Source organism: Bactrocera tryoni, unplaced genomic scaffold (assembly GCF_016617805.1).
Source record: "Bactrocera tryoni isolate S06 unplaced genomic scaffold, CSIRO_BtryS06_freeze2 scaffold_7, whole genome shotgun sequence".
In the NCBI taxonomy this organism is placed as follows: domain Eukaryota; kingdom Metazoa; phylum Arthropoda; class Insecta; order Diptera; family Tephritidae; genus Bactrocera; species Bactrocera tryoni.
Window position 1 is genome coordinate 1,731,711 of NW_024396366.1, and position 27,929 is coordinate 1,759,639.

Here is a 27,929-nt window from a genome sequence, read left to right on the forward strand (position 1 = left end):
GTGGCCAGGGACACTACATTATCTGCACGTATAGTCGGTAAAGCATTTTATAAGGCAATTTCTTTTACTTAACGTAACCACAATTTAATAATATCGTGATGTACATACAAACACCGCCTCCTGGAGGGTTAACACAATGTAACCAAATAGGTACGCATTAAGAAAATAGAAACACTGAACAGTGAATTGAAAAATTAAAATGCGACACTTAAACTTCAAAATGAAAACTTTAAGAAATCGCTACAAGTGAAACGCTACAAAAGCAAGTCATCGCCCTCCGCCAATTATAATATCGGAAAATTTTAACCAACCCTTGATGCGTTCCTTAATAAACGCAGATTTAAAAAAATCTTACACACTCAAACTCACTGGCCCAAGTTCTTGTAAAATAAATCTTTCAGATAGAGTACTTGCAAGAAAATTAAATGAATCGAAAATTCCTTGGTACTCGTTCGAGGACAAGCATTCGCGTGATATACGCGTAACCTTCATCACTCATGTGAGCCTGAAAGTATTGTCACAGACCTTCAAAAGCAAGGTTTTAAAGTTACGAAGGTCTTAAGCAAACTTTAATATAAAATAAAAAATCCGATAAATATGTTTATTGTTTGCTTCGAATCTACACAGAACATTAAGAAAATCTACGAAATCAAGCATATTTTAAATTCTGTTGTTAAACTCGAGCCCATCAAGCCATCGAATCTTGTGCCGCAGTGTAAATCCTGTCAAGCGTTCGGACACACTAGCAACTATTGTTGTAAACCGCCGAGGTGTGTGAAGTGCGCCGGAAATCATACAACTCTAAGCTGCACAAAACCTGCCGAACTACCGCCAAAATGTAGTCAAAATCGCCCTGCAAACTACAGGGGATGCGAAGTGGCAAAGCAACTTCAAAAAATCAAAAACGCGACTGAGAAAAATAAAGAGCATAAGTATGAACCAAAACCATTCCACTGATCCTCAGAAGGAAGACACTAATGTAAATCATCTGGAAAGCCCTCATTTGCCAGCATAACTAAAGGCAACAAATACGAATGACATTGGTGATATTACCGGTAATGTTTCGTTAATCCTCAACAAGCTTAATAAGCTAGAAGAGCAAAATACCACTTACCCACGAACGTCTTAAAACGAAAGGCGCAAAAATGAAACCGATAAAAATTATGACCTGGAATGCAAATGCTCAAACTTAATAAAGAATTAGAGACATTACTCCATGTTGAAAAAATTGATATTTGTCTTATATCAGAAACTCATTTTACAAAAACTACAAGACGTATTGCTCGAACCACCCAAATAACAATGCGAAAGGGGGGAATGCCATAATTATCAGAGATTTGGGAAATTCATCATGGGTGGTGATTTTAACGCAAAACACTCCCAATGGGGTTCAAGAGTTACGACACCGAAGGGGAGAGAGCTATTTAAAGCTGGTTTGGTCACTGAATGCGACTTCATGTCTACTGGCAAGCCGACTTACTGGCCTTCCGACACAAGAAATTACCTGACTTGATTGACTTTTTCATCACTCGACAAATATCCAAGACCTTTATTACCATGGAAAATGGATTGGGATTAAATTCGGCCACTCGCCAGCATATCTTATCTTAAATGGTCATCTAAAAAAAATCGATATATCGCCTTATCTTTCTAATAGACATACGGATTGGAAGTATTTCAAAGTTATGTTCGACAAAAATATAGATTTTAAAGTAAATATAACTACTCAAGATATGTCAGAATTTGAAGTTCATACATTTACGAAAACTATTCAAGAATCGGCTTGGGAAAGTACTCCTGTTCCAGACTTTTTAGATTTCATAAAGAAAAAGAGAAAACTACGTAAAAAAGGCAAATCACGCAATTTCCTCAATATAAAACAAAACTAAACAATTTAACTAAGATTCTCAGCACAAAAATAAAGTTATTTACAAATCAAAATATTTATAATTTTATTGAGAAATTAACGCCGAACAAACATACGGATTATTCCCTTTGGAAAGCTATAAAAAATGCTAGGAAACCAATATTGTCGAATGCACCCCTCAGAAAGCCAAAAGCGACGAAGAAAAAGCGGAAGTTTTTTCAGAGGAACTAACTAAACCGTTTAGCCACTTTGTGTTCCCTGGAACTTTACCACAGCTGGAAGAATCGCAATACGTAGAAGAAATCCAACCAGCAACAATTAAAGAAGTGGAAAATATCATTAAAAGTAGATTGCTAAAAAAACTATCGCGAAAAGCATTAGAAAAACATACATCGATAATAAACACTTGCTTAAATTTCAGATACGTCCCATTGCCATGGAAGGTATCTAATATCATTATGGCACAAAAACCCGGGAAGATTGCATCATTCAACAATCGATCAAGTTCATCGAACAACAGATATAATAGAAGATGCGATGGAAAAAAGCAAAATTGCACAGCTGTTTCTTGACTTATCCCAAGCGTTCGATAGAGTATGGCACCATGGCTTCTTCTTCTTCTTCTGAATTGACGTAGACAGACAGAGTTATCCTGCGTTGGATTTTCAGGCTGACATTGTTGGTGGTGTTAATACTGGTTCCTAAATAGACGAAATTATCTACAACTTCAAAGTTATGACTGTCAACAGTGACATGAGAGCCAAGTCGCGAGTGCGACGACAGTTTGTTTGATGACAGGAAATATTTCGTCTTGCCCTTGTTCACTGCCAGACCCATTTTCTGTGCTTCTTTGTCCAGCCTGGCGAAAGCAGAACTAACGGCGCGGGTGTTGAGGCCGATGATATCAATATCATCGGCATATGCCAGCAGCTGTACACTCTTATAGAAGATGGTACCTTCTCTATTTAGTTCTGCAGCTCGAACTGTTTTCTCCAGAAGCAGGTTGAAGAAATCGCACGATAGGGAATCACCTTGTCTGAAACCTCGCCGAATTAGTTTTGCGGGGATACTAAATTCAGACATCGCGGCATAAAGGCAGCTCCTTTTCGTGCTGTCGAAAGCAGCTTTGAAATCGACAAAGAGGTGGTGTGTGTCGATTCTTCTTTCACGGGTCTTTTCCAAGATTTGGCGCATGGTGAATATCTGGTCGGTTGTTGATTTTCCAGGTCTAAAACCACACTGATAAGGTCCAATCAGTTTGTTGACGGTGGGCTTTAATATTTTACACAATACGCTCGATAGAACCTTATATGCGATGTTGAGGAGGCTAATCCCACGGTAGTTGGCGCAGATTGGGGGGTCTCCTTTTTTATGGATTGGGCATAGCACACTTAAATTCCAATCATTGGACATGATTTCGTCCGACCATATTTTACAAAGAAGCTAATGCATGCTCCTTATCAGTTCTTCGCTGCCGTGTTTGAATAGCTCGGCCGGTAATCAGGTGGGTTATTGCTATTCGAATTTCTTCATGGTCGGGCAATGGAACGTCTGCTCCATCGTCATCGATTGGGAAATCGGGTACGCCTTCTCCTGGCGTTAAGCTTTCACTTCGCATTTAGCATGCTGGAGAAGTGTTCCCTCCATAATTTTAGTATGCTCTGCACATAGGTTACTAATCATCAAAAGGGGGGTTTCTCATCCGAGGCTGTTGTTGCTTTTTCATTGGAGATCCCAAACCCAGCGCACAACCCTATGCAGGGGATGGCTTACTTCATAAATTAAGACTTCTCTTTCCACAGCATCTAACTGAACTACTTGCCTCTTCCCTGAGCAACCGTTACTTCAGGATCAAGCAGGGACAATCATATACTACGTTGCAGCCAATGAAAACAGGTGTACCCCAAGGAAGTGTCCCGGGACCACTCTTATACATTTTATTTACTAGCGATATGCCTACAGTCTTCAATCAGCCTAATTATAGAATGGACACAAAAATGGAACATTACTCTAAAGGAGTTGAAATCTATACATATAAACTTCACTAACAAAAGTGCTATGTATATACCCTTAAATATTGGGAATGAAGTAATCCCGTACTCCACCTCGGCGAAATATCTTGGTTTGACGTTGGATGCAAAGTTAAAGTGGAAGGAGCAAATACAAAGAAAATTTGCAGAACTAAAACTAAAATACAACAAAATAAACTGGTTAATCGGCAATAAATCATCCCTAACAACCTCAAATAAAATCCTAGTCTACAATCAAACGTTAAAGCAAATTTGGAAACACGGAATCCAACTATGGGGATGCGCTGCACCGTTGTACATCGAAGCGGTGCAAAGATTCCAAAATAAAATTCTGCGAGAAATTGTAAATGCCCGTGGTACATACGAAATTCAGATCTACATCATGATCTTCACATAAAAATGGTTCAGGAAATCATTCGCGAAACAGCATCGGAACATGGGACAAGGTTACAAAATCACGTAAATGCTGAAGCCCGACAACTAGGAGAAACTAGAAATAGCAGGTGCAGATTGAAAAGAACGTTTCATGACCCTCTAAGCAAATAAAAATTATTTTAGTATTATTTCTTAAAACAAAGTTTAGCTTTTGAAAAAAGTTTGTTAATGGAGCTTTTATTGTTGTACACTCAGTCCTTTTTTTACGCGACCTCTTTTTACGCTATTTCACTTTAACGCGGTTATTTTTGCATCGCAAATTCCTTTTTTTACGCGAATTTCTCACTTTAACGCGATTGCTTTTTTTCGTTTTTTGCTTGGTCTTAAACTTGCAGCAGACTTGGAAAATTATTTTGTAGCAAGTGATACTGATGCCGAACGTGCACGAATTTTTGAAAAAGAATTGAGTGTCTGCATGTTAAGAACTACATCAGAATTTATTGGGTCCAAAAAGAAGCATTCAAACAAAATTAACTGAATTTATGGTGCAAACTCAGTCGGAGACGCTAAGTCAATCAGAACATCATTCCATAGTTCTTACTATTGATTCTGATACAAATTCTAGTGATATCAGTGCCGGCCATCAAAATAAGCGGCTAAAAATAATTTAAACTACGGATAATGACAGTGATTAAACAGCATTCAACGGTTTTTTCAATAAATCCACCTATTTTCTATTTTCTTCTCTTTTATATATGGTTTTTGTTTTGTATTTTTTATTTTGTTATGAATGAATAAATCATAAGTCTGAAATCTGAAACTTATTGTATTGTTTTTGAATATTTTTTTGCGCGTATATTTTGTTATAGGCAATATTTTTTATATTCGGATCCAATTCATCATTTAATATTGGAAAACTAACCATTTTTACACGATTTTTTTTTACGCGATTAGTGGCAGAACCGAAAATCGCGTAAAAAAAGGACTGAGTGTACCTTAATACCCGAGACAGACATGTAGTAGTGTGTGTCACCAAATACAGGTAAACCTCCTACAACGCGGTGAATAGGTTCCTGAAAAACTCCGCGTTATAGGAGACTCTAACTCCATACAAAAATCAGAGTTTGGTTCCAAAGGAAAAAAAATTTCAATAAAATATTGGAATTTGTATAGCAAATATAATATAATTTTGTGTATTTATTTGGTGAGTCATAAGAACATACATATTATGTAATTTAATAACATTCCATTTACTTAAACAAAAACAAAACAAAATAAAATTAAATTTCAATTCTACGTAAAATATTCAAGTTAAAAGATTTAATAAATTAGAGCCAAAATAGAACGATAACTTTCTACTCCTTCTCATCACTTAGTATGATTTGTTTCGAACGTTTTGTTCGTACTAGTTCAAAATCTGAGCTTGATCCACAATTAGATTTTCGACTATTATTGATTTGACAAAATCGTGCATTAAAGTTTTTTTGCTCTTATTTCGCAAATCTTTATAAATTTTTTGATAGGGAGCTAAATTGTTTTGAAAATTTCGTTTAAATATTTCTGCTCTGTCACTTAAAGGGTCGTTCTCCAAAATGTATTCTTCCAACTGCTTTGCCATATTTGAAACTTTCTCGATATTTTTTGGCAAAAAGTTTTTATTTTCAACATCCTAAAGATCGCCAGAGCTACCTCCAACTGATTCTTCATTTGTCATTGTCACTAAATCTGCGTTGTTTATTTCGTCGTCCGCAATTAATTCTTGAATATCAGCCATTGTTATTTTATCAAATCCATCACCTTCTACTGCATGCGCCAATTTCACTATGTTCCTATATTCATCTTCTATTGGTGTTGAAACAGTGCCCTGAACGTCTTTTTCCGGTTATAGTGCTTTTCAGCAAGCTTTTAGTGTTGAAAGACGAATAACTTTAAGTGACGCATCAACAATTTCAACGGAATCAAAGTATGGACAAAATGCAAAGAATTTTATTTGGGCAAGAAAACCTTTTTCAAATTAAATTAGTAAATATTTGAAAATTTTTTCGTAAAAATCGCGTTGTAAAAAAATGTCCGCATTTGGGAACTGCGTTGGAGCGAAAACGCGTTGTAGGAGGTTTACCCTAGTACAGATAACAAACTTTGCTAAAAGCTTTTACACAAAAGATCTTCGAAATATTCTGTCAAAATGGCTTAAAAATTTAATTAAAGAAATGGAAAACAAAACATTTTTCACAATTTTTCTTCCGGAAAAGCAGGAAATGCCTCATTTTATGTTAGGATTCTAGAGAAACTTAACCAAATCGCTTTTTTGCCTTGAAAATAGATTAACTTTAGAGTATTTTAAATAATTGAACTTATTTTCTCCATAACACACAACATATTTATTGTTTAAAATTTTTTAGAAATATTTAATGCCTATGAAACAAAGCTAGTATTTGAGTTTACTACATTGTCATGTGGGTCACCAACGCAGTATACAGAATAATATGATACCTTTACTATGATATTGTTACTACATGTCTGTATATCTTTGTTACGTTACAATAAAAAAATAATTCAAGTTCTAATTTTTTTTTGGTTTCTAATTTATCAATGGATATTTTTTCCCTCACAGCATTATGTCGCTTCATTTCCTTAAATTTATCTTTTGCAATTTCATAGAGTTTTCTAATCCATCTTTTTGTTTCAGACTGTTCTTGTGCATGTTCGCTAGTTGCTTCATAAGCGTGTTTAGAACTTTTGATACATTGTCCTGCATATTTTTTTGGATATTTATTTTCTCCTCAAGTAGACCTATTTTGTTTATTTTCTGTTTCTTGTGCGGTGTACAGCTGGTCAGACGACAAATTTGATTTCATTTTGCATTTGGGGCTGGGAAGAAATGTCGTCGATTGGTGTCTTCTTACTTGTACCAGGGATGTCATTTCAAATGTGTGTTGATGTTCCAAGACTTTGTATACCTTTCAATCCCTCTACTGATGTATTAGAGGAAAGTATAGCACTTACCTCCTTTTCGAGGGAACTTAAATTTACTTGGTTGAAGGGCCCACCTCCTGTTCCAGAAATTTGCTTTGTAGTTTCAACCATTTTCCTTTTAACTAGTACTATAAATGCGTAATGTTTTTTATACCTTTTTCGATCCAGTCTTGTCTTTGACATTTGAGCGCTCAAGTTTTCTAAAGTGTCTTCTCAAAAAGCATTTATTTCCGCTAAATCACACATTTTAAACATAATATAATGCGTCCTCAGCTCTTTTTGTACATAAATACTTACAAATGCTCGATAGATGCGGATAGATTTCGAAAAATATTTTCGATTTTGTGATTCAATGATTTCGAAAGTAGCGCCATCTATTAGCCACGGAATGTATTTTATCTAGTCGGCAAGTAAATTCAGCTGCATCGAAAACGTATTGAAAACGGTTTCAATTATTTCAATCTATGGTTAGAAAGAAGAATATATGAGGATTAAAAAATGTATGCGCATGTACTCACCTCAGACCTATAGTTTTCGAGATATTTGTATATAAATGTTAGTTTCCAGCACTCAAGTACATGCTCAAGAAAAAAAATTCCTTATTTCTTGAGCTGTAGTCTAGAAATTTTGACAGCAGGTTACGCATTGTGAATGATGTATATACATTAGAAGAGCAAGAGAAAATAAACAAAGAAAATATACGTGTAAGTTTATAAATATTTTCATTGCGATTTAAGGAATGTGGTTTATGATTGGTTAGTATTATACATACAACATTTGGCACAATTCCGATTTCTTTGGCGCCGTGATCAGAAGCTACCGTTACAAAGAGGAAGTCCTCCTGATTAAAAATTATATAGGGTTATAGGTACCGCAAACGCTTAGTGTACGAGATATTCGATTTTAAAGTTCAAAAATTCCCAAAATTCGAACATTTCAACAAGCTATTTCACTACATTTAACCAGAGAACATAAAACATAGAGAAGGTGCAAGTAAGATTGGAGTAAGGAATTCACCTCACAACTTCAGAATTCACGATGTGAAATGTTAACATTTTTAACAGTTTTCCACGTACTCAAACAGAGAATATGAAGAGAAATAATATACGTACGGCTTATGATGCCATAGCATATACATATGCGCAATCAGGGAATATCGAAGAAAAATAAGTTCTTTGATATTCCATTTTTAACAGCGAAAAATGTGTACAAATACAGCTCTCTCACATACTCATGAATATGAAGAGACATAAATATACATATGTATGCATGCTCCTTATGATACTCCCTACAACAGCGTTGTGATATTTCCATGCTTCAATTTTTGCTTTCGCAATGTATGCAAATATGTATGTATGCTTTTGCGTTTTGCCGTCGGCATTTCCATATTGGCATGTAATAATTATGATATGAGTATAGTTTTGTATGAATGCATGCATAGTACTATTTAGACTTGTATATTCAATAATTTTATTTGATTTTTACATAATATACTATACTAATAAATATTTTTGTATTATGTTTCTTAGTAATAGAAATTGAATTTATCACAATATATAAACATATCGTCTATCATATTAATCTTATTATCTACCCATATGATTGCATGTATGTATGTATACGCATGTGCGCATTCAGAAATTCAAATCATGATTTTATCACTTATCAATACATACATATGTATATTACATGCGCGCGCATTAATTTGCATGTTCATGCATTCATATATATTCATATGTACATATATTTGTATACACTTCCGAACAACTAATGCATAAGCATACAAACATACATATGCGTACACATGTGAATATGTCACCAACAAAAAATTGAAGCATTGTTCTACAAAAACAACAATTGCCTAAATAGCATAAGCACCACAAGTCAATATGGCAGCCAAATTGGCGAAGCTCAAATGTAGTAAATTTTACAACAAAAACGATTTCATTCATAAACGCAGGCGCAAATTCCACCAGCGACCTCGCTTTATTCATAAAAACAGACGCCGTAACATCTCCCCGAGCATGCCTTCGCCTACAAGCGTCTTTTCGCGACGATGGCAAAAGCTAAAAATCATAAATTGAACAACTTTCTGATGCTTCTTCACAGAAAGAAGTGACAAAAGTGGCAACATAGCCGTTGTCGATTTACAATATTTGTCTAAAATATTTTTCCGTGACTCGCAAAATCTGCGTCGATATGTATGCACGCTCATACATCTTCATACATATTTACTCTGGTTTGTAGGCGGACCTGTATAGCGGCAAGGGAAGCGGTGACTATTGGCGGCCATTCGTTTATTTTTTACGGCACAGCTTGGATTTTCTATCATCACACAAGTGCTGAACACAATGAGTGCAACAGACTGCGAGCGACATTTGTAAAATATTAGAATACACACGTTCTCAGGGACACAGTTATGTAGTTGTGAAGCTGCCTCAATAACTGTGTCCCTAAGAACTATATAACTGTGTCCATAAGAACGTGTGTATTCGCGCTTAATGTGTTCAGCACTTGACTCTTTGACAAAACGCCAGTTTCGGCCATTGGTTGACCGTGACAACGAAGATGCGAAAGATGCGTGCGACACTTGTTATTATGAATGTACATATGTACATATGTATGTATGTATGTGGCTCGCATTTGATTTCGTAAACATACAGACAAATGTGCCAAAGAAATAATATACATACATATGTACATATGCATGTCTCATAGAAATTCTATTTGGTACAAACATGGAAATGATAACGAATTAATGCGAATATGCATACATATTTCATGAAGGTCATTAATCTTTTTGAAGTAATGAAAGGAATAAAGTGTTTATATGAGCACATTTAAGTTCATTTTATAATAGTCGACATTAATATCATTTTTGAAATAACAATTTATAGAAAACTATTTTTTGTTAAATTTTATAACATAAAATTTTTACCATTTTTCGGAAAACAATGGTTCTTATAACACAAAATAATCACGCATACTTATGTGACAATGGTTCATATAATACATGCATATGTTACTCAGAGAATGTTTTTTTACATTCTTTGTGTGAGCTTGTATATTTTTCTTCAAAGCATTTCTCTTTACTCATTCTCGCAAGAATTCAGTCGTTTTACAATTATTTCCGCCATTGAACGTGCTCATATCTGCTAAATAGCAGCGAGAATGGTGAATTCCTTACTTCAATCTTATAAGCTCTGTTAGCCGTCCAATCGAACATCATACAGAATTCAATTTGCACCTTCTCTATGTTTTATGTTCTCTGATTTAACACACTTTATGCAAATTTTTCACGTCAAATGAATTTACTTAAACTGTAAACATTTAAACAAATTCACAGTTTACACTTTTTGCAGGTCTTATAAGTAAAAAAATATATAGATTAAAAATTAAATTTTACACTCGTACAGAATATCATTTATGTGCTAACAATTATGAGGAAATGAAGCGCTTCCATATGATAATAAGCAAATATGAGCAATTCGCTCAATTATATTTCAAATTAAAATGAGTATAAACAATCTTTATTGGCTCTACTAGGGTTATTTTTTTAAAGCGCGGCCGAAGGCTGCCAACACAGAAAGAAGTACTACGCGAAAGTATTTCAGTCACACAGGGTATTGGCTCGAAAAGGGTTATTTTGTTAGAGCAAGACCGAAGGCCGCCAACGCTGAAAGGAGTACTTTACCTACCCAGTTGAAGCTGAAAAAATGTTGGAAAGAATTTGTTTGTAGTTAATAAAGAAAAAAAATCACGCGAAAATGTAAAAAAAGAAAACGCTATCGTTTAATCCTTCATAATTGGTGTTTAAGATATGGCAATTCTCGTTTTCCTCATAATTGTAAGCAATCTTACTTTTTCAAAGATGAGTGTGCTAAGTGATTTTTAAATTATTGAAGTTAGCTAAAAAATAACAAAATAAAAGTTAAATATGAACTTATTTTTATCTTTAGAGTGTATATTTAAAAATACAAATTGAAAAATGTAAAAAGTTTAGTGAAACATTGTGAAATATTATGTGTTATTGGCCATGATTCCGATTACTTTGGCGGAGGGGTAAAAAAACCGAATTTCCGTATAAATGGGGTATGTGCGTATAGGGGAACTTATCCAGAGGAGGAATATCCAAAAATAATATAAAAATAACTTATATTTTTTTAAATATTCACGTTTAAATGTTCAAAAATTTGCACTAATAACACATGGTATTTCTCTATGTTTCACTAAATTTGTTCACGTTTTTCACTCTGTATATTTAAATATGTACTCTAAACATTGAAATAAGTTAACATTTCACCAGGGGCGGATTTACCGAACAGGCAACATAGGCAGCTGCCTAGGGCGGCAAATTTTTAGGGGCGGCAAATTCTGACCGTTTACACTAGATAAAATGCTACTTTCAAATGAAAACCATAAGATTTTTCACCCAAAAGTGTACAAGTCTACCATATTGTTGAATTTACTTTTCTAACAATCTTGTCAAATGAAATTTAGCCTCCTTTATTGTATTCTCACAAATGCGCAGTTCAAATTCGAATACATGCAGGGCTACCACAATCGGGCAACCGCAGTTACTATAAAATCGATAACTCTCGAAACGTTGATTCGATACATGGCTGCCACCGCGATTGGAGTTGATGAATTGTTGACAATGTACTGAAGATTTATTTTGAGTATTAAAGTATTCTAACTGGAAGATTTATATACATTAACTGGAGCGTCATTTTTTCAATAAAATGAGTGACGGGCGGAATCGATTGAGCGGTTCTGAATATCGCAAGCAAGCTGCGAAGAGAAAAATCAAAGATGACGAGGTTATGGCAAAAACAAAAAAACTCTCTTCTTATTTTGTGCTTCAAGGAAATCAAAGTGACACGGGTAATCCATCAGTTACCGAAAAAAGCGAAATTTCTAGAGAAACAATAGACTTCGCAAGTAAAGACTGAATTTCATGTATTTTCGTTTTTTTCTAACCTACTATTTCTATTTTTCTATATTTTTTGTTTCGAAAATTTGTACACATATTTACAAGAATATGAAATTCAGGTATACAATTTTTTTACAGAATCTACGAAACAAATATAGTCAAACATATCCGACAACTTCAATTTCACATTCAGTGACGACCCTGCGGAATGGCTCATAAATGACGCATTACGTGATTATATCGCTAAACATAATTATAAAAGAAATGACCATCTTGATTTTTCGCAGCCAAAATTCAAGCCGGTATTTGAATTCATCTACGTTCGAAAGAAGACTTTTAAATGGTGAAAAAACTCCCCGTGATTGGTTAGTATATTCTCTGAGCAAAGGATCGATATGTTGTGCTCCATGCCTTCTTTTTGGCGGCGATTCTACTTTTTCTAAAAAAGATGGCTATAGTGATTGGAAAAATGCGGCAATAAGAATAAATCAGCATGAAAATTCTGAAAAGCATCAAAGTTGCTTGAAACTTCTAAAAAGATAGAGCCAGTGCTTTTGGTCGAATCGACAAAACTTTGCTCGCTGAATATGACAAAGAAGTAGTTTACTGGAAAAATGTTTTAAAACGAGTCGTCGCTGTCATTAAGAGTTTAGCTTCACGTGGACTGCCTTTTAGAAGGCATGATGAAAAGTTGGTTCTCTTCACAACGGAAACTATTTGATGCTTTTTGAATTGATATCTGAATTTGATCCATTTTTAGCTGAGCATATTTCGAAATTCGGAAATAAAGGTATCGGTAGTACCAGTTATCTGTCAAAAACGATTTGCGAAGAGTTTATTCAAATACTAGCTGATAAAGTATTACAGGTTATTATTCAAGAAGTCAAAAGTACAAAATATTCTATCATTGTTGATTCCACACCTGACATTTCACATGTAGATCAGCTGTGTTTTTTACTGCGATACGTGAAGAAAGACGGTATGCCGGTAGAGCGTTTTGTGAAATTTCTACCAAATGCAGGCCACAAGGCTGTAGAAATGGATAACGTTGTAGTTTCTACCTTAGGTGATTTACAAGTTGACATTAAAAATTGTCGAGGTCAGTCGTACGACACTGCACGAAATATGTCAGGGATTTATGCAGGACTGCAACAGTTGATTAAAAATCGTAATGAATACGCTGAATACGTGCCTTGTGCAGCTCATTCTCTCAATTTAGTAGGAAATCACGCAGTTGAAAGCAGTTCGACAGCTGCTGCTTTTTTTAATGATCTTCAAAGTTTGTATAACTTTTTCTCAGCATCTACGAGTCGTTGGGATATTCTACAATCTTACTGCAAGAAATCTGAGAAAATTACTGTAAAATCCCTTTCACTAACACGCTGGTCCGCTCGCAACGATGCCGTTTGCACTCTTGATCAGTATTACACTGAAATACTATAATTTTTGTATTGCATAGAACACGATCTTTCACAAAAAGCTGTCACACAAAGTGAAGCCAAAGGTATTCGAAAACGTTTTGAATTACTAGAAACAGCTTTTATGCAATCTTTGTGGAGTTTTTTACTTTCAAATTCAATGCTGTAAGTAAAAAATTACAATCAACGCAGACTAACCTGAATGAAGTAGTTCAATTGTATCAAAGTCTTATAAAAGTGTGGATGATGCACGTGAAGATTTTGACTTTTTTGAGGGTAGAGCATTCGATTTGTCAGTCAACCAAGAATACAAAACAATTCAGGGTAGGGTAAAGCGTCGGAAAATTTATCACGATGAAACGAAAACAGAGAAGGTAACATTGCTTGGGAAAGATGACTTCAGTTAATATATTACTTGAATTACGGGAAAGGTGCCGAAAATATGAAGGAATTAACGAAAAATTCTCTGTTTTGATTGGTTTGGGGAACTTGAATAATGCTGACATCCGGGAAAAAGCAAAAATTTTGCAAAAAGCATTTAATGAAGATTTGGAGAGTTCATTAGATGATGAATTGATTCATTTCAAAGCATATCTTGAATGTGATCAGAATTTGAAAACAATCAAGCCTATTGAAACTTTCAAGTTTTTCAGAAGTGAAGATCTTAACGCAGTTTTTCCAAATGTTGGCATTGCTTACAGAATTTTCCTTTCCTTAGCTGCCACAAACTGCAGCGGTGAGAGATCGTTTTCTTGTTTGAAACGAGTTAAAAATTATTTTAGATCAACTATCGGACAAAATCGCTTGAATTCTTTGGCTTTGTTGACTTTAGAAGCGGAAATTTTACGTGACATAGATTCGTGATTTTGCGATTCGTAAAGCACGACGTAAGAATATGTGAACATGAACCGACTACCATTTAGGCAATAGACAAACGGACTGAGCTACAAAAGCATTATGTACAACTGTCAATAAATATTATGAAAAATGATAGAATTGACATATCCTAATTCATCACTCCCAACTTTTTTAATTGTACATATTTTTCTAATGTACAAATTCATGAACGCATTCAAAAAACTCGAGGTCAGTGCATCAATAACTGAAATGGCAAAAATTAGGCTGCTGTCTGGGGCGGCAAAATTGTAACTGCCTAGGGCGGCAAAAAGTTTTTTCGCGTGATTCTTTTTCTATATTGACTATAATAAAAAATACTTTCCAACATTTTTCAAGTTATAATTGAGTTGTGAACACTTTTTCCATCTACATATGTATATGTATAATATGTGATATATATGTAATAAACACAAATAAGTAAAAATCCCGGGGTGACTGAAGTACTTTCGCGTAGTGCTCCTTTGTGCGTTGAGTTTTGATTATAAAGTGGTTATATTTTTTGGTTATCATATTGAAACAAAATTTGAGTTTTCGTTATAAAATGGTTAAATTTTTGTTATTATATCTGTCAGCGATTTCCATTTATTTTTGATAATACGTTTTGTATTTTAGGTGACAATACTCGTATATATAATATTATTATATAATATTTATTAAATTAAATAAAGAACATATCCCTATGAATGGATAGAGGAATTTTTGGGATAAAAGGAATTTCAGCAAATTTTCTTATTATCACATGGCAGCACTCCATTTCGTCGTCATTTTTAGCACACGATTGATATTCTCTACGAGTGTAAAATGTAATTTTTCTTAGGTAAAAAATCTGCTAAAAGTGTAAAATGTGGATTTATTTAACCCTCATCGAGACCCTCGGGTCTGGCCAAGCATATTTTGTTTTTAAATGTTATTTAAATATATTTAGAGTGTAGCAAACGACTTGCGCTTCCAGGTAGCTTCCTAGAATTTTATTGTCTATATTCTATGTCTAATTCAGAAAAAAAAATTCGAGGATATCGTATAGAAAAGGACGAAAAAAGGATATTATAATATTACACCTTAGTGCACCAATGATGCTTGGCTAGACCCCATATATTTAGTATGAAAATATATGAACTTTGGTATGTTTCTATCACTTCGCACGGTTGATTTATCTGTTTTCATGTTCGTTACATGTCCAAATTGGTTTCTATGTTTATCTAGGTCAAATACTTTACCCGCTAGAGCGTTATAAAGGTTAAGAAAAATGTAATGTTACATTTTTTGTGAACGCTATTGCCACGCCCCTGGTAGGGATAGAAAAAAGGTTGAGGGCTTTCCTGAAAGCCCCAGGGGTGAACTAACTCGCAAAATGGTTTTGATCCCCCCGGCCCCATACCCCCCAACTGTAGTGAAACAAAAGGGGGGATATGGTGAAAACCCATTTTCGCCTATTGCCACGCCCGCGATGGGGCCGGTGGGGCGAATTATACATTTCCTGAAGGCTCTTTAAATTACCTAACCGGTGCAATTGACCTACCTAGGTCAAATACTTTAGCCGCTAGAGCGTTTTAAAAGGTTAAGAAAAAATATAATTTTTCTCAAAATGTTACATTTTTTGTGAACGCTATTGCCACGCCAAGCGTGAACAAGGCAGTCAATTTGATTTCAACCAAATCGAGAGGTAAGAAATTTCAAAAATGTATCTATATTGTACATATTTGAGCGTAAAAACACCACTTGGCCTAGCCAAGCACCATTGATCTCGACTAAGTGTATCAGATGGTTGGTCTCGACCAGGATTAAAAATTTATAGTTTAATTTAATTAATTTTAAGTGAAAAATGTGAGTAAAACGTGTTTAATGTGATGGCACGATTCCGATTACTTTGGCGGAGGGGTAAAAAAAACCGAATTTCCGTATAAATTGTGTATGTGCGGATAGGGGAGCTTCTCCACAGAAGAAATATCCAAAAATAATATAAAAGTAACTTTTATTTTTTAAAATATTCACGATTAAAGTTTACAAATTTGCACTAATAACACATGGTATATCTCTATGTTTCACTAAATTTTTTCACCTTTTTCACTCTGTATATTTAAATATACACTCTAAACCTTGAAACAAGTTCACATTTCACTTTTAGTTTACCATATTTTACCTAAATTTATTAATTTAAAATCATTTAGCACACTCATCGTTGAAAAGGTTAGATTGTTTACATTTATGAGGAAAACGAGCCATGCCACATCTTAAACAGCAAATATGTGGGATTTTTAACAATTTTTCTTTGTTTGTTTTATCGCATGATTCTTTTTTCTATTACTAACTATAAAAAAAATACTTTCCACATACATATGTATATGTGTAATATGTGACTGAAGTACTTTCGCGAAGTACTCCTTTCTGCGTTAAAATAAAAAAATATATTTGAGTTTCGTTATAAAGTGGTTATATTTTTTGGTTATCATATTGAAACAAAATTTGAGTTTTCGTTATAAAATGGTTAAATTTTGGTTATTATATCTGTCAGCGCTTTCCATTTATATTTAATAATACGTTGTTTTGTGTATTAGGTGACAATAATAATATTAATAATATTACTATATAATATTACTTATTTGTTTATTAAATTAAATAAAGAACATATCCACATGAATGGATAGAGGAATTTTTGGGAAAGATGGCATTTCAGCGAATTTCCTTATTATCACATGGCAGCGCTCCATTTCGTCGTCAATTTTAGCACACATGGTGTTCACTACGAGTGTAAAATGTAAAATAAAGATTTCTTCGGTAAAAAAAACTGTTAAAAGTGTAAAATGTGGATTTATTTAAAAGTTTATAGTTAAATTTAATTAATTTGAAGTGAAACATGTGAGTAAAGTGTGTTTAATATGGTAAAATAGCTTGTTGAAATGTTCGAATTTTGGGAATTTTTGAACTTTAAGGTCGAATATCTCGTGAACTAAGCGTTTGCGGTAGCTATAACCCTAAATATTTTTTAATCAGGTTTTCCTCTTTCCAACGGTACCTTCAAATCGCGGCGCCAAAGAAATCGGAATTGTGCCAATGTGGTGGAATAGCTTCTTGATATTCGAATTTTGGAAATTTTTTAACTTTAAGGTCTAATATCTCGTAAACTAAGCGTTTGCGGTAGCTATAACCCTAAATATTTTTTAATCAGGTCTTCCTCTTTCCAACGGGACCTTCAAATCGCGGCGCCAAAGAAATCGGAATTGTGCCTGTTATTGATACAAATTTTTGAATTTTTAATCGAGCATATTTTAAAAAGAGTAAATGTATGCAACATTATTTTTGCATATTCATTATCTGGAGAAGCTTCCCTATCAGCAGAAACTCCACTTATACCGAAATTCGTGCTTTTTATCCGACCACCAAAGTAATCGGAATCGTGGCTTCGGCTGCGCTTCCAAAAACTAACCAAGGTTGGTCCAAAAATAAATTCATGGTTCTTTTGTAACGCCCTTTCCGCCCTGGCGGTCTTTGGCCGCTCTTCAAAAGAATGACACTAGTCCGGTGTTCATAGTTCTTTGAAGCCGACAATTTTTTTTAGAGTATTTCAAAAAAAGAAAGTAACCCTGGCCGGTCCAACACCGGGGTGTTCATAGTTCATGTGTCGAGCTTTTTGCACTAAATAATAATAAAGATTATAAACGAAACATTTTTTTTTTTATTTTTTCACGACACAAAATATGTAACCCAGTTTTTTTGTCATAAATAAAACACACAATTTCTTGTATCTGTAGGTGCGCAAAATAGTTTAAGGATATTTATTTTTATTAAAATACACAACAAATGGAAATTTTAGATTTATTTCAGTATCTACAATGTTATTAAAAATAATAATTGGAAATGTGTGCATGTGTGCAAAAACATAGTGAAATAGCTTAAATTACTTTATAAAAATGTTTAACTTTAAATATAAATAACACGAAAACTTCAAGTCTGAGGAGAGTAAATGTGTGTATAGGTGTTCCTCTATCGTAATTTTGGCTGTGAATACATCATACAAATTAATAACACCTATAATTAACAAATTTTAAAAGTTTTATATTGAATGAATTTAAATCATTATTTTATAAATAATGCTTTATTAAATTAATATCGCTATCCCGTCCTATATTTTGACAACTGTGGCATACTTTTTGATCTTGGTTTTGGGTTAAGTTCAAGAATTTTTTGAAGTTTGTGTCTAAATCAAAATCACTTGACGTTCTTTCAGACACATATCGAGAATACCTAACAGCTGAAAGAGTTTCCGAGTTAACTATTGAAGAATTACACAAACAGCATTTTTCCTTAAATTCTTCATAACGGTCATTATTTGAGGTGATTTTATTTCCTGTACAAATTATAGTTGAAACGGTGGAGCTGTAGTTTTTTTGTAGATTACGTATAAATGACCCAGTTATTCGTTGTATACTGCTTGAAGCATTTATGACATGATCTCGTCTATCCCACCATTTTATATTTTCTGTGCACGTATATAGAGCAAGACCTCTGTTTCACTTAGATCTTTAATTGGACGCATGATTTTGATCCCATTAACCAAACGATCATCTTTGAAGGCAACATCATATGCGACGTTATTTCCCTGTCCAAGTGCAATGGCTGAGAGCAGATCGGTAGCTATACTTATGTACTTATTGTAGGTATAAAAGCGTATTTGCAACTTAAGATCGTAGCCATAGAAGCTATTAAGTTCTTTTCGATAAAGTTTTATAAATTCGTTACGACTTGTTGACGTTTGAATGTTATTGATGTCGTTGGAAAATACTTTTTCTTTTTTAATTTCTCTGTTCAAATATAGGTCCATATCTTTAATATCAAATGGCTTTTGATGTATGCCAGATCTTAAATTAGTAACATAACATTTTATATTATCGTAGCTTAATAAAAGATCTTTTACTTGCTGTATATACAATTTATAATCATTTATTTCACAAGTGCCTTTGTAGGCTTCGTAATCATCAATAAATAGAACTTTGAGGTAGCAATGCAGTCTCTTAAAATTTGATCCCGATTGCGCCGTTTGTAACATATCTAGCAAGACTACAGACTCAGCACTTCCATCAAACACTAAAAGAATATCCGCATTTCTTGGAAGAGCTTTAGAAGATCCAACTGTTGCTCGAAATTTATGGTTCACAAAAATGAGAAAACAATTCTTACATTCAGCTTCGCGAAAATGTATTTTATACAATTGTCCGTTTTGACCGCATTTATAACAAGTTCCTTTTGGCAAATAGTGTACTATTTGTTCTTGTGGTGTCATGAGGCTGCTGATGCCATCATCAAGAACATCGTCATCTCCTATACTACACATATTTCATATATACCAATATCACTAGCTTTAGCACACACTTTATGCACTTTGGGTTAAAATTCTCAAATTTATCGTTTTTCTAATTCAATAACATTAACCTTACGGGGCATCTCGACAGGATAAATTTTATGGCATACTAACTGTATTGCCGTGCCTATTGCCTGTGGAGACAAGGCAATTTGCTATTGCTTATGGAATAAGCTGTCACTTCAGCAGTTTGACAGATCAATTTTCTTTTTTATGAAAATTGCGAAGAGGTAACACATCCCATTTACACATATACTGACGGCGGTTTCATTTCGGTAGGATTAAACTCAGTAGAGCGAGTATTAATATAGTTGTGTTAAATTATAAAAATAAAGTAATATAATTTAATACATTTTTCGAACAAATAAATATTTAGTTTAATATTATTTATTTGCAGAAAAAATTATACAAAATGCTTGTGCCGATTGAGCAAAGTCATAAATTTAATAAACTTATGTAAGCATATATCAAAATATTTTTCCTCATATTAAACTTGTTATTTCAATTGATATACATATAAAATTAATGTTACAGTTGTTATAGCTCAAAAATATGAAATGTGTTGCTTTTTTCCCCACTCTCTGAACAGAAGTAACAAATATTTTAACGATGGCAAAAGTGAACAATAACAAGTCGCTTACAAGTTTGCTAACAGCTACCCGTCTTGCAGGGCGAGATTTAGCAACGGCAATGGCAATAGATTTCACAGTTAGCCTGTCGTGATGTGGGGTTACGCTGTGTGACAAACGGTAACATAGATATCGATGTACAGTTGGAGGGAAAAATATGTCTTATTGTATTAACAATTTTTGCAGACTGGGAGGATTCTTTTGCTCTGCAAGATTGCACGATGACATAAAAATGCAAAAATCCTATACCGAAATATGCAATTCCATGAAAGCACCCATTGCAGTATTTAGTCATATATGAACAGCTGGTTCGGTCAATGCTTTGTAAATGACTATTGCGCATGACAATTATGAATTGGCGCACTTTCTGCATGCATTCTTAACAAAAAAACAGTGACAAATCTTAAGATTTAATTAAAATTATAAATCTATTTAAAGCCTACCTTCCTTAACAGTTTATATTTATCCTTTACTGAAGGTAGAAACCGCTTACACGGTTATAGCCGAAATAACAACAGCGCGCCAGTCGTTTCTGTTTTTCGCAAGGCGGCGCTCAATTGGAAATTCGAAGCAAAGCCAGGTTTTCGTTGAACTATGTCAATGTTGTCGTATATTTCATTCAGCTCATCAATCCATTGAATGCGATATTCGCGGTTGTCAACGCGCAAAGGACCATAAATCTTTCGCAGTACTTTCTCTCGCGGCATATAGGCAGCTCCTTTTCCTGCAGTCAAAGGCAGCTTTGAAATCGACGATGAGGTGGTGCGTGTCGATTCTCCTTTCACTGAACTTTTCCAAGATTTGGCGCTCGGTGAATATCTGGTCAGTTGTTGATTTGCCAGGTCTAAAGTCACACTGATAAGGTCCAATCAGTTTGTTGACGGTGGGTTTTAATCTTTCACACAATACGCTCGATAGAACCTTATATGCGATGCTGAGGAGGCTTATCCCACGGTAGTTGGCGCAGATTGTGGGGTCCTCTTTTATATGGAGCACACTTAGCACTCCAATCTGCCCAACGATTCGTCCGACCATATTTTACAAAGAAGCTGATGCATGCTCCTTATCAGTTCTTCGCCGCGGTGTTTGAATAGCTCGGTCGGTAATCCATTGGCCCCCGCCGCTTTGTTGTTCTTCAGACGGGTATTTGCTATTCGAGCTTCTTCATGGTCGGGCAATGGAACGTTTGCATCCATCGTCATCGATTGGGCAATCTGGTTTGCCTTCTCCTGGCGTTATACTTTCACTGCCATAAAGCAGGCTGCAGAAGTGTTCCCTCCATAATTTCAGTATGCTCTGGGCATCAGTCACTAGATCACCTCTGAGAGTTCTAGAAGAGTATTACTCTGGTCTTGAAAGCCTTCTGTTAGTCGCCGCATTTTCGAGCATTACCCCTGCATTACCCTTGTCGGCTCTTCGTACTCAGGCATTTCATCCTTTCTCTTTTTTGTCTGCAAAAAATTTAACAACGAAGTATATCTTTATGTGAAATAACAGCTGGCACAAGGTTGTAATTATTTTTTTAAGTGTTTTTGCACAAAAATAAACATGGATCTTGGTCTGATATATTTTACAGTCCTTGCAAATATTTGTCTGCGTGGGTTTGGTTGTTGTCTCGTTGCAACAATTGGAAAATTCTAAAATTCTTGAAATACATGCACCATTCAAAGGTTTTGCAAAAGCAAGAGAACCCCGCTATTGATGTGCCAAATGGAAAGTAAAATTGGCTTTTTAAATTTAAACTAAACGCATTTGCGACGTTTAATTTCTCGGCTGGGACTTGGAATAGCATCCCCCGATTTCGGGTTTGAAATGGGTATGTACGGATAGAGGACGTTCTCCAGATCAAGAATATATTTATATATATATATATATATATATATATATATATACGATAGCCGCTGACTTATGGCTTTTGAGATATTTGCATTTAAAGTTCAAAAATTCAACTATTTGAAATGCGTGTTTCTCCAATTTTAATGTATTTTTACAAATATATTTTTTAATTTTATATCCACTAAAACTTCACTAATTCGGTTCTACACTTTTTTCTATTAAATAGTGCAAACATCACTTTAAATCCTTATTGAACTTTCGTTGTAATCCAATTATTCTTACATATATATAAAAATAAGTTGGGTTTTTGTCGTTCGCTATAGCTGACTAACCACTTTGAAGGGAATCCAATGAAGATGGTTCAAAATCAAAAATCAGAAAATGTTAATTTATAAGCAACTCACGAGCGTCGATGCAAAAAAAAATCATTACTTAGTTATAACAGAGAATGTCAAATTTAGGCAGACAATTTTATTTAACATTTAGCTAAGCTGCAACACACTTATGTATAAGCGCGAATAATTTCTAAAAGGTTCGAGCAAAATCTACAATACCAAGTGAAACATGCTCCTCTTTGTTTACATATTTTGACATCTGTACGCACTGAATTGGCACTTCACATGGATTTCCCGTTACATTTGTGATAAACGCGCGGATAATTAGATAATTTACATAAATTTCAATATGAGGCGTACTGAAATACGAATTAGATGTGGCGATTTCACAAAAATTAAGCTCAACAGAACCCTAAAATGTAGTTAAATAATGTTGAGGCTTCTGTGAAGCTAAACATTTTGTTACCAAATTGTACAAACTGAAAAAGGGAGTAGAGAAATAATTTGCGCCGTCCTTCTATATTTATTTATATATACATACATACATACATTGCAAACCGAATTTTGCAAGTTTTTGTAACAGAACTTATTTATGGTAGTTCAGCTCGTTGAATAAACTTTTGGTATCGGAACTATTAGTGTTGCGTAATTTAAATATAATAATAATAATGTTCAATAGGGCGGATTGCAGCAATATATTTAGTCCTTTTTTATATATTCGCCAAATTAAGAATACTAAATAAGATAAGATAAGGTAAGAAATATGGAACAAAAACATACAGTCCCCTAATTGTAAATATGTATATTCAAATAAATTGAACATGAAAATATAGATACATATGCAACACGCCTATATTTATATGCATTTATATGCAGTACGCATGTACTTCTAACAAATGAAATATTTCTCAACGTAATTAGGTCCTTACTTTGCCTCCACCTCCGGTAAGAATTTAAGAAATCTTTATTGAGTTTTAATCGTTTGATCTTACAAATCAAACAAATAACAATGACTGGGTCCGGCTTGAGATTTTTCCCCGAAAATTTGCAAATATCTAAAATGAATAGAAAGAATTTAGTTATTATATATATATTTTTGGCGGTTCAGATCCTCCCAGTTGAAAAGGTTGGTCACATCCCTCAATTGTGACAAATGTATACTTTGAATAAGCAAACATAAAAAACGCATACGCATACGCATATACAACAAAAACGCAAAAGCAAAAAAATGAATCAACAAAACAAGAATCTATGGTGAAAACTGTAAAAACAACTTCAATGATCACTTTCTATCCTTAAGAAGCGATTTGAAAAGTTAAGAAAAAATTCTCTCAATTTTCGTCGAGGGGTTAATTGATAAGAAAACGGTATAACGGTTTGTTCTGCGTTTATATTACGCTCGTGCTTTGTTTGTGAATTAATTTTTTATCGTTTTATATCTTTTCAATCACTTAATTTCTTAATTTGTTAAACTAAAATTCGCGTTTACTATGGCCCCTGGGGCCACCAAATTAGGGGATAATAGGTTTTCCCTATTATCTCCAATAATGAAAAAGAAAAGAAAAAAACCAAATCCGATCCCGTTCGACCAATTTCCAGAATTACCAGTCTCAAACACGGATGATCCAAAATTTTTGGTCATGTCATCGCTGGACGACAACAAGCCACTTAATTCGTCATCATGCTTCGCTACGTATAAAGGTATTCAAGCAATCAGTAAGGAAGTAAGTAAAGTTACTGAGCTACGTGATGGTAGCCTACTGCTCTTTGTAAATAACAACAAAACAGCTAGCAAATTTCTTTCTGCAAAAATTTTACCTGGCGGAGGTCATATCAATGTCAAGCTTCATAATACTTTGAATACGGTTAAAGGCACCATATACGCCCCATTCCTGAATAACTTATCAGAAGAAGATATTGTTGATGGTCTAAAGGAGCAGGGTGTTTCTGCTGTACATAAGTTTTCACGAATTGCTGACGGCTCCCGTAATCCTACGGGTGTAGTTTTATTAACTTTTGATAAATACAAACTTCCTGAAAGAATTGATGTTGCCTGTCCGTCCGTATTACCCTAATCCTATGCGTTGTAAGCAATGTCAATTAATTGGCCACACAGCAAAATACTGCCGTAATTCACCTTCTTGTGTCTCATGCAACCTCCCTTCCGATCATACCCCACCTACTGAATGTAAGAGAATAATGTGTGCAAATTGCTCGGGCGACCACCCGGCATCATCTAATACTTGCCCTAAATATCAACAATCCAAAGAAATATTAAAAATTAAAACTATTTATAAATGTAGTATGCGTGAAGCTGTTACCAAGTATAAAATTCAATTTTCTCATACAACTTCTAATGCAAACTCTTTTGCCTCTATAGCTAAAATTTCTAACAATACTAATCAAATCAATAATGAAACAACACCTAATAACAAATCCAACAATCCTACCAAAACTAATCTAACAACAACTACAGACATCAATTCATCTAAACAATCCCTTCCAACCCATCCTACCTCCTCTTCTGTCACTTCTCCTTCCCCTCTCTTTTCCCCTTTATCCATCTCTGACTCTCCTCTCAATATCCTTTCCTCCTGTCCTATCACACCCTCCCCACCCTCTCCTGCTCGCAAGATCCTCTTGCATTACCCAATTTTCCTTCTTACAATGAAGACATTTAGTTTAAATAAAATATTCGTAGCTTAACTTTTTTCTTTTATAAGTTTACATATGATATGATCACACTTCTTCAATGGAACATTAACAGTTATGTTAATAATTATATTAACTTAGAGTTACTTATGGGATCGTACAATCCATCTATTATCCTGTTGAATGAAACTCACCTATCTATATAATGTCTCAAAGGCTTTTACCCCTAGGGGCTTATGTGGGATATTTTTATTAATCTCCCACATAACACCACCAACAAGCAGGGAGTTGCCATCCTAGTTAAAAGAAATCTACCTCACGTATTACTTCCCATACCCCTTTCAATTTTTTCTTCTGTAGCTATTGAGATCCTCGCCCCCTATAAAATTTCAATCATCTGTGCTTATTCCCCTCCTGATCAATCATTTTCTACTACTGAATTTTTAAATCTTATTCCTTCCGGTTCAAATCCTTTTATCTTGTGTGGTGACTTCAATGCTTAGAGTCCCCTTTGGGGGCTCTGCTTCGGCTAACTCCAAGGGACGTAGCATTGAGGATGCCTTACTAAGATCCAACTGCATTGTTTTAAATGATGGTTCCCCACCCGTTTTCCACTCACTCTTTACCTTCACTAATATTGATCTTTCCATATGTTCTGCCTTCCTCCTCAAAAATATCCTGGTGTTGTATTGATGATCTCCATGGCAGTGATCATTTTCCCATCCTTTCCAAAATATCTACTTCTCGCCCTCATTCATTTTTTAAGCCCAGGATTCGGTTTAAAACTGATTCGGCTGATTGGGATAGGTTTTAAGAAGCCTGTTTATCGCATTCACGTTATTTCCCCTTTTCTTCCAATATAAATCAAGAGGCTTCTAGAATCCAAAAAATTATACGTTCTGCTTCTAACTATTCTTTTCACCTTTCTTCTTCTAAACCAGTCAAGCTTGCTCCTCTTTGGTGGAATAATGAGCTTTCTGCACTAAGAAATCTGAAACAGAATCGCATGGCATCAATTTAAACGTTTGCGTTCTAGTGCAAACTTAATAGCTACAAAAAATCCAATGCACTTTTTCGCCATAAAGCTAAGATATTCTACAGGTTCATTGTTTCCAAGAATTTACGAATAATATCACTTCTTCTTCGGATTCTAGAAAAATCTGGACTGATATGAAAAGACTGGCTGGTTTATCACCTTCTTCTCCTATCACTTATTTAAATACTCCTCGGGGCACTCTACTATATCCCAAAGATATAGCCTTAGAGTTTGCCACCCACTTTTTCCAATATTTCTTTGGACTCCAATTTCTCTTCTGATTTTTCCTCTAGTAAACTTTCTTCTCTTTGCTCTCCTTACCTTCCTCCTTCCACCTTATCTCTAATCAGCTGAATATTTAGATGCCGATATATCTGAACTTGATTTTAATTTAGCCCTCTCGTCAGTCAAGGGCAAAACTCCTGGCATTGATAAAATCTCTTACCTTATCATCAAGCACCTTCCTCCATTCCTTATATCCCGTCTAGTCAAACTTTACAATAGTATTTTTCGCAGTGGCAACTACCCTGTCCTCTGGAAGACTAGCGCGATTATTCCTATTTTAAAACCTGGTAAACCTCCTGGTGTGGTCAGCAGTTATCGTCCCATTTCCCTTCTTCCTTGCCTTGGTAAATTGATTGAAAAGATTATTGCTACTAGACTCGCCTGGTATGCTCAATCTAATAATCTCATTTCGCACAACCAAGTTGCGTTCAAGAGGGGGCAGGGTACGTTGGATGCTCTCCTGCACCTTGATCACTTTATCTCTGATACTCTGTCCCACAAAAATCATGTTTCTATTCTTTCTTTAGATTTCCTAAAAGCATTTGACAGGATTGGGATTCATGTAGTGTTAAGACAGCTTAGTAGGTGGAGAGTGGGTTCTCGTATTTTTAACTTTGTCAAATCTTTCCTATCCAACCGTAAATTAAGTGTTATCATATCAATGTTTTCATCCTCTGTTCTACCATTAGATAATGGTACCCCACAAGGGTCACCGCTCTCGGTGATCCTATTTACTATTGCATTTGATGAAATCAGTCAGTACCATTCTATCAGATTTTGTTACTATCCGGCATCAGATTTATGCTGATGATTTAATTTTATTCTCAAAAACTTCAAATTTGACTTCAGTAACAATTACTTTCTCTGAAATTTTATTGCGTCTTTCTCGTTGGTCCTCTACTTCAGGCACATCAATATCTTTTCCTAAATCGAAACTTTTTCATATTTGTAAAAAACATCAATGTACTATCCCAACGCTCACATTTGATAATACAAACATTTTGTGTACAGATAGTATTAAGTTCCTTGGTATTGTATTAGACTTTAAGTATACATTTAAGAAACATTGTCAGTATATAAGAAAAAGACTTTTTGTTAATTTAAATATTATTAAATACCTCTCATGTAAGCGCTCACTCATCGGTTCGGCTTTACTGGTCAACGTCACTAAAGCCCTCATCTCATCTGTAATTAATTATGGTTTGGAAATTTATGGACATCATTCTAAGAATCATCTAAAGATGCTTGCTGCGCCCTATCATTCTTCAGTTCGTTGTTCTCTTCGAGTGTTTCCAACATCGCCA

At 34.6% G+C, this 27,929-nt stretch overlaps 1 protein-coding gene and 2 long non-coding RNA genes across 6 annotated transcripts; 1 reads left to right on the forward strand and 2 right to left on the reverse strand.

The window, feature by feature from the left end:
* Positions 1 to 5,567: 5,567 nt before the first annotated feature.
* Positions 5,568 to 16,581, reverse strand: LOC120781477. Of its 3 annotated transcripts, XR_005706082.1 has the most exons (5): positions 8,021 to 8,147; positions 7,767 to 7,866; positions 7,546 to 7,710; positions 7,403 to 7,481; positions 5,568 to 7,325 (listed from the first exon to the last, which is right to left on the reverse strand). It is a non-coding gene; the product is annotated as an uncharacterized LOC120781477 (long non-coding RNA). The 3 variants fall into 3 exon arrangements; XR_005706081.1 differs by lacking the exon at positions 8,021 to 8,147 and adding an exon at positions 16,556 to 16,581 and having other exon boundaries at positions 5,568 to 7,481; XR_005706080.1 differs by having other exon boundaries at positions 5,568 to 7,481.
* LOC120781476 lies at positions 11,789 to 13,004 on the forward strand. Of its 2 annotated transcripts, none has more exons than XR_005706078.1 (2): positions 11,789 to 12,189; positions 12,320 to 13,004. It is a non-coding gene; the product is annotated as an uncharacterized LOC120781476 (long non-coding RNA). The 2 variants fall into 2 exon arrangements; XR_005706079.1 differs by having other exon boundaries at positions 11,811 to 12,132.
* A 1,648-nt stretch (positions 16,582 to 18,229) lies between the features above and the next one.
* LOC120781500 (cytoplasmic tRNA 2-thiolation protein 2) lies at positions 18,230 to 19,540 on the reverse strand. Its single transcript, XM_040113723.1, is given in 2 exon segments — positions 18,230 to 18,967; positions 18,970 to 19,540. Coding segments are annotated over 2 exon segments (963 nt in total). The 3' UTR covers positions 18,230 to 18,575.
* Positions 19,541 to 27,929: the final 8,389 nt, after the last annotated feature.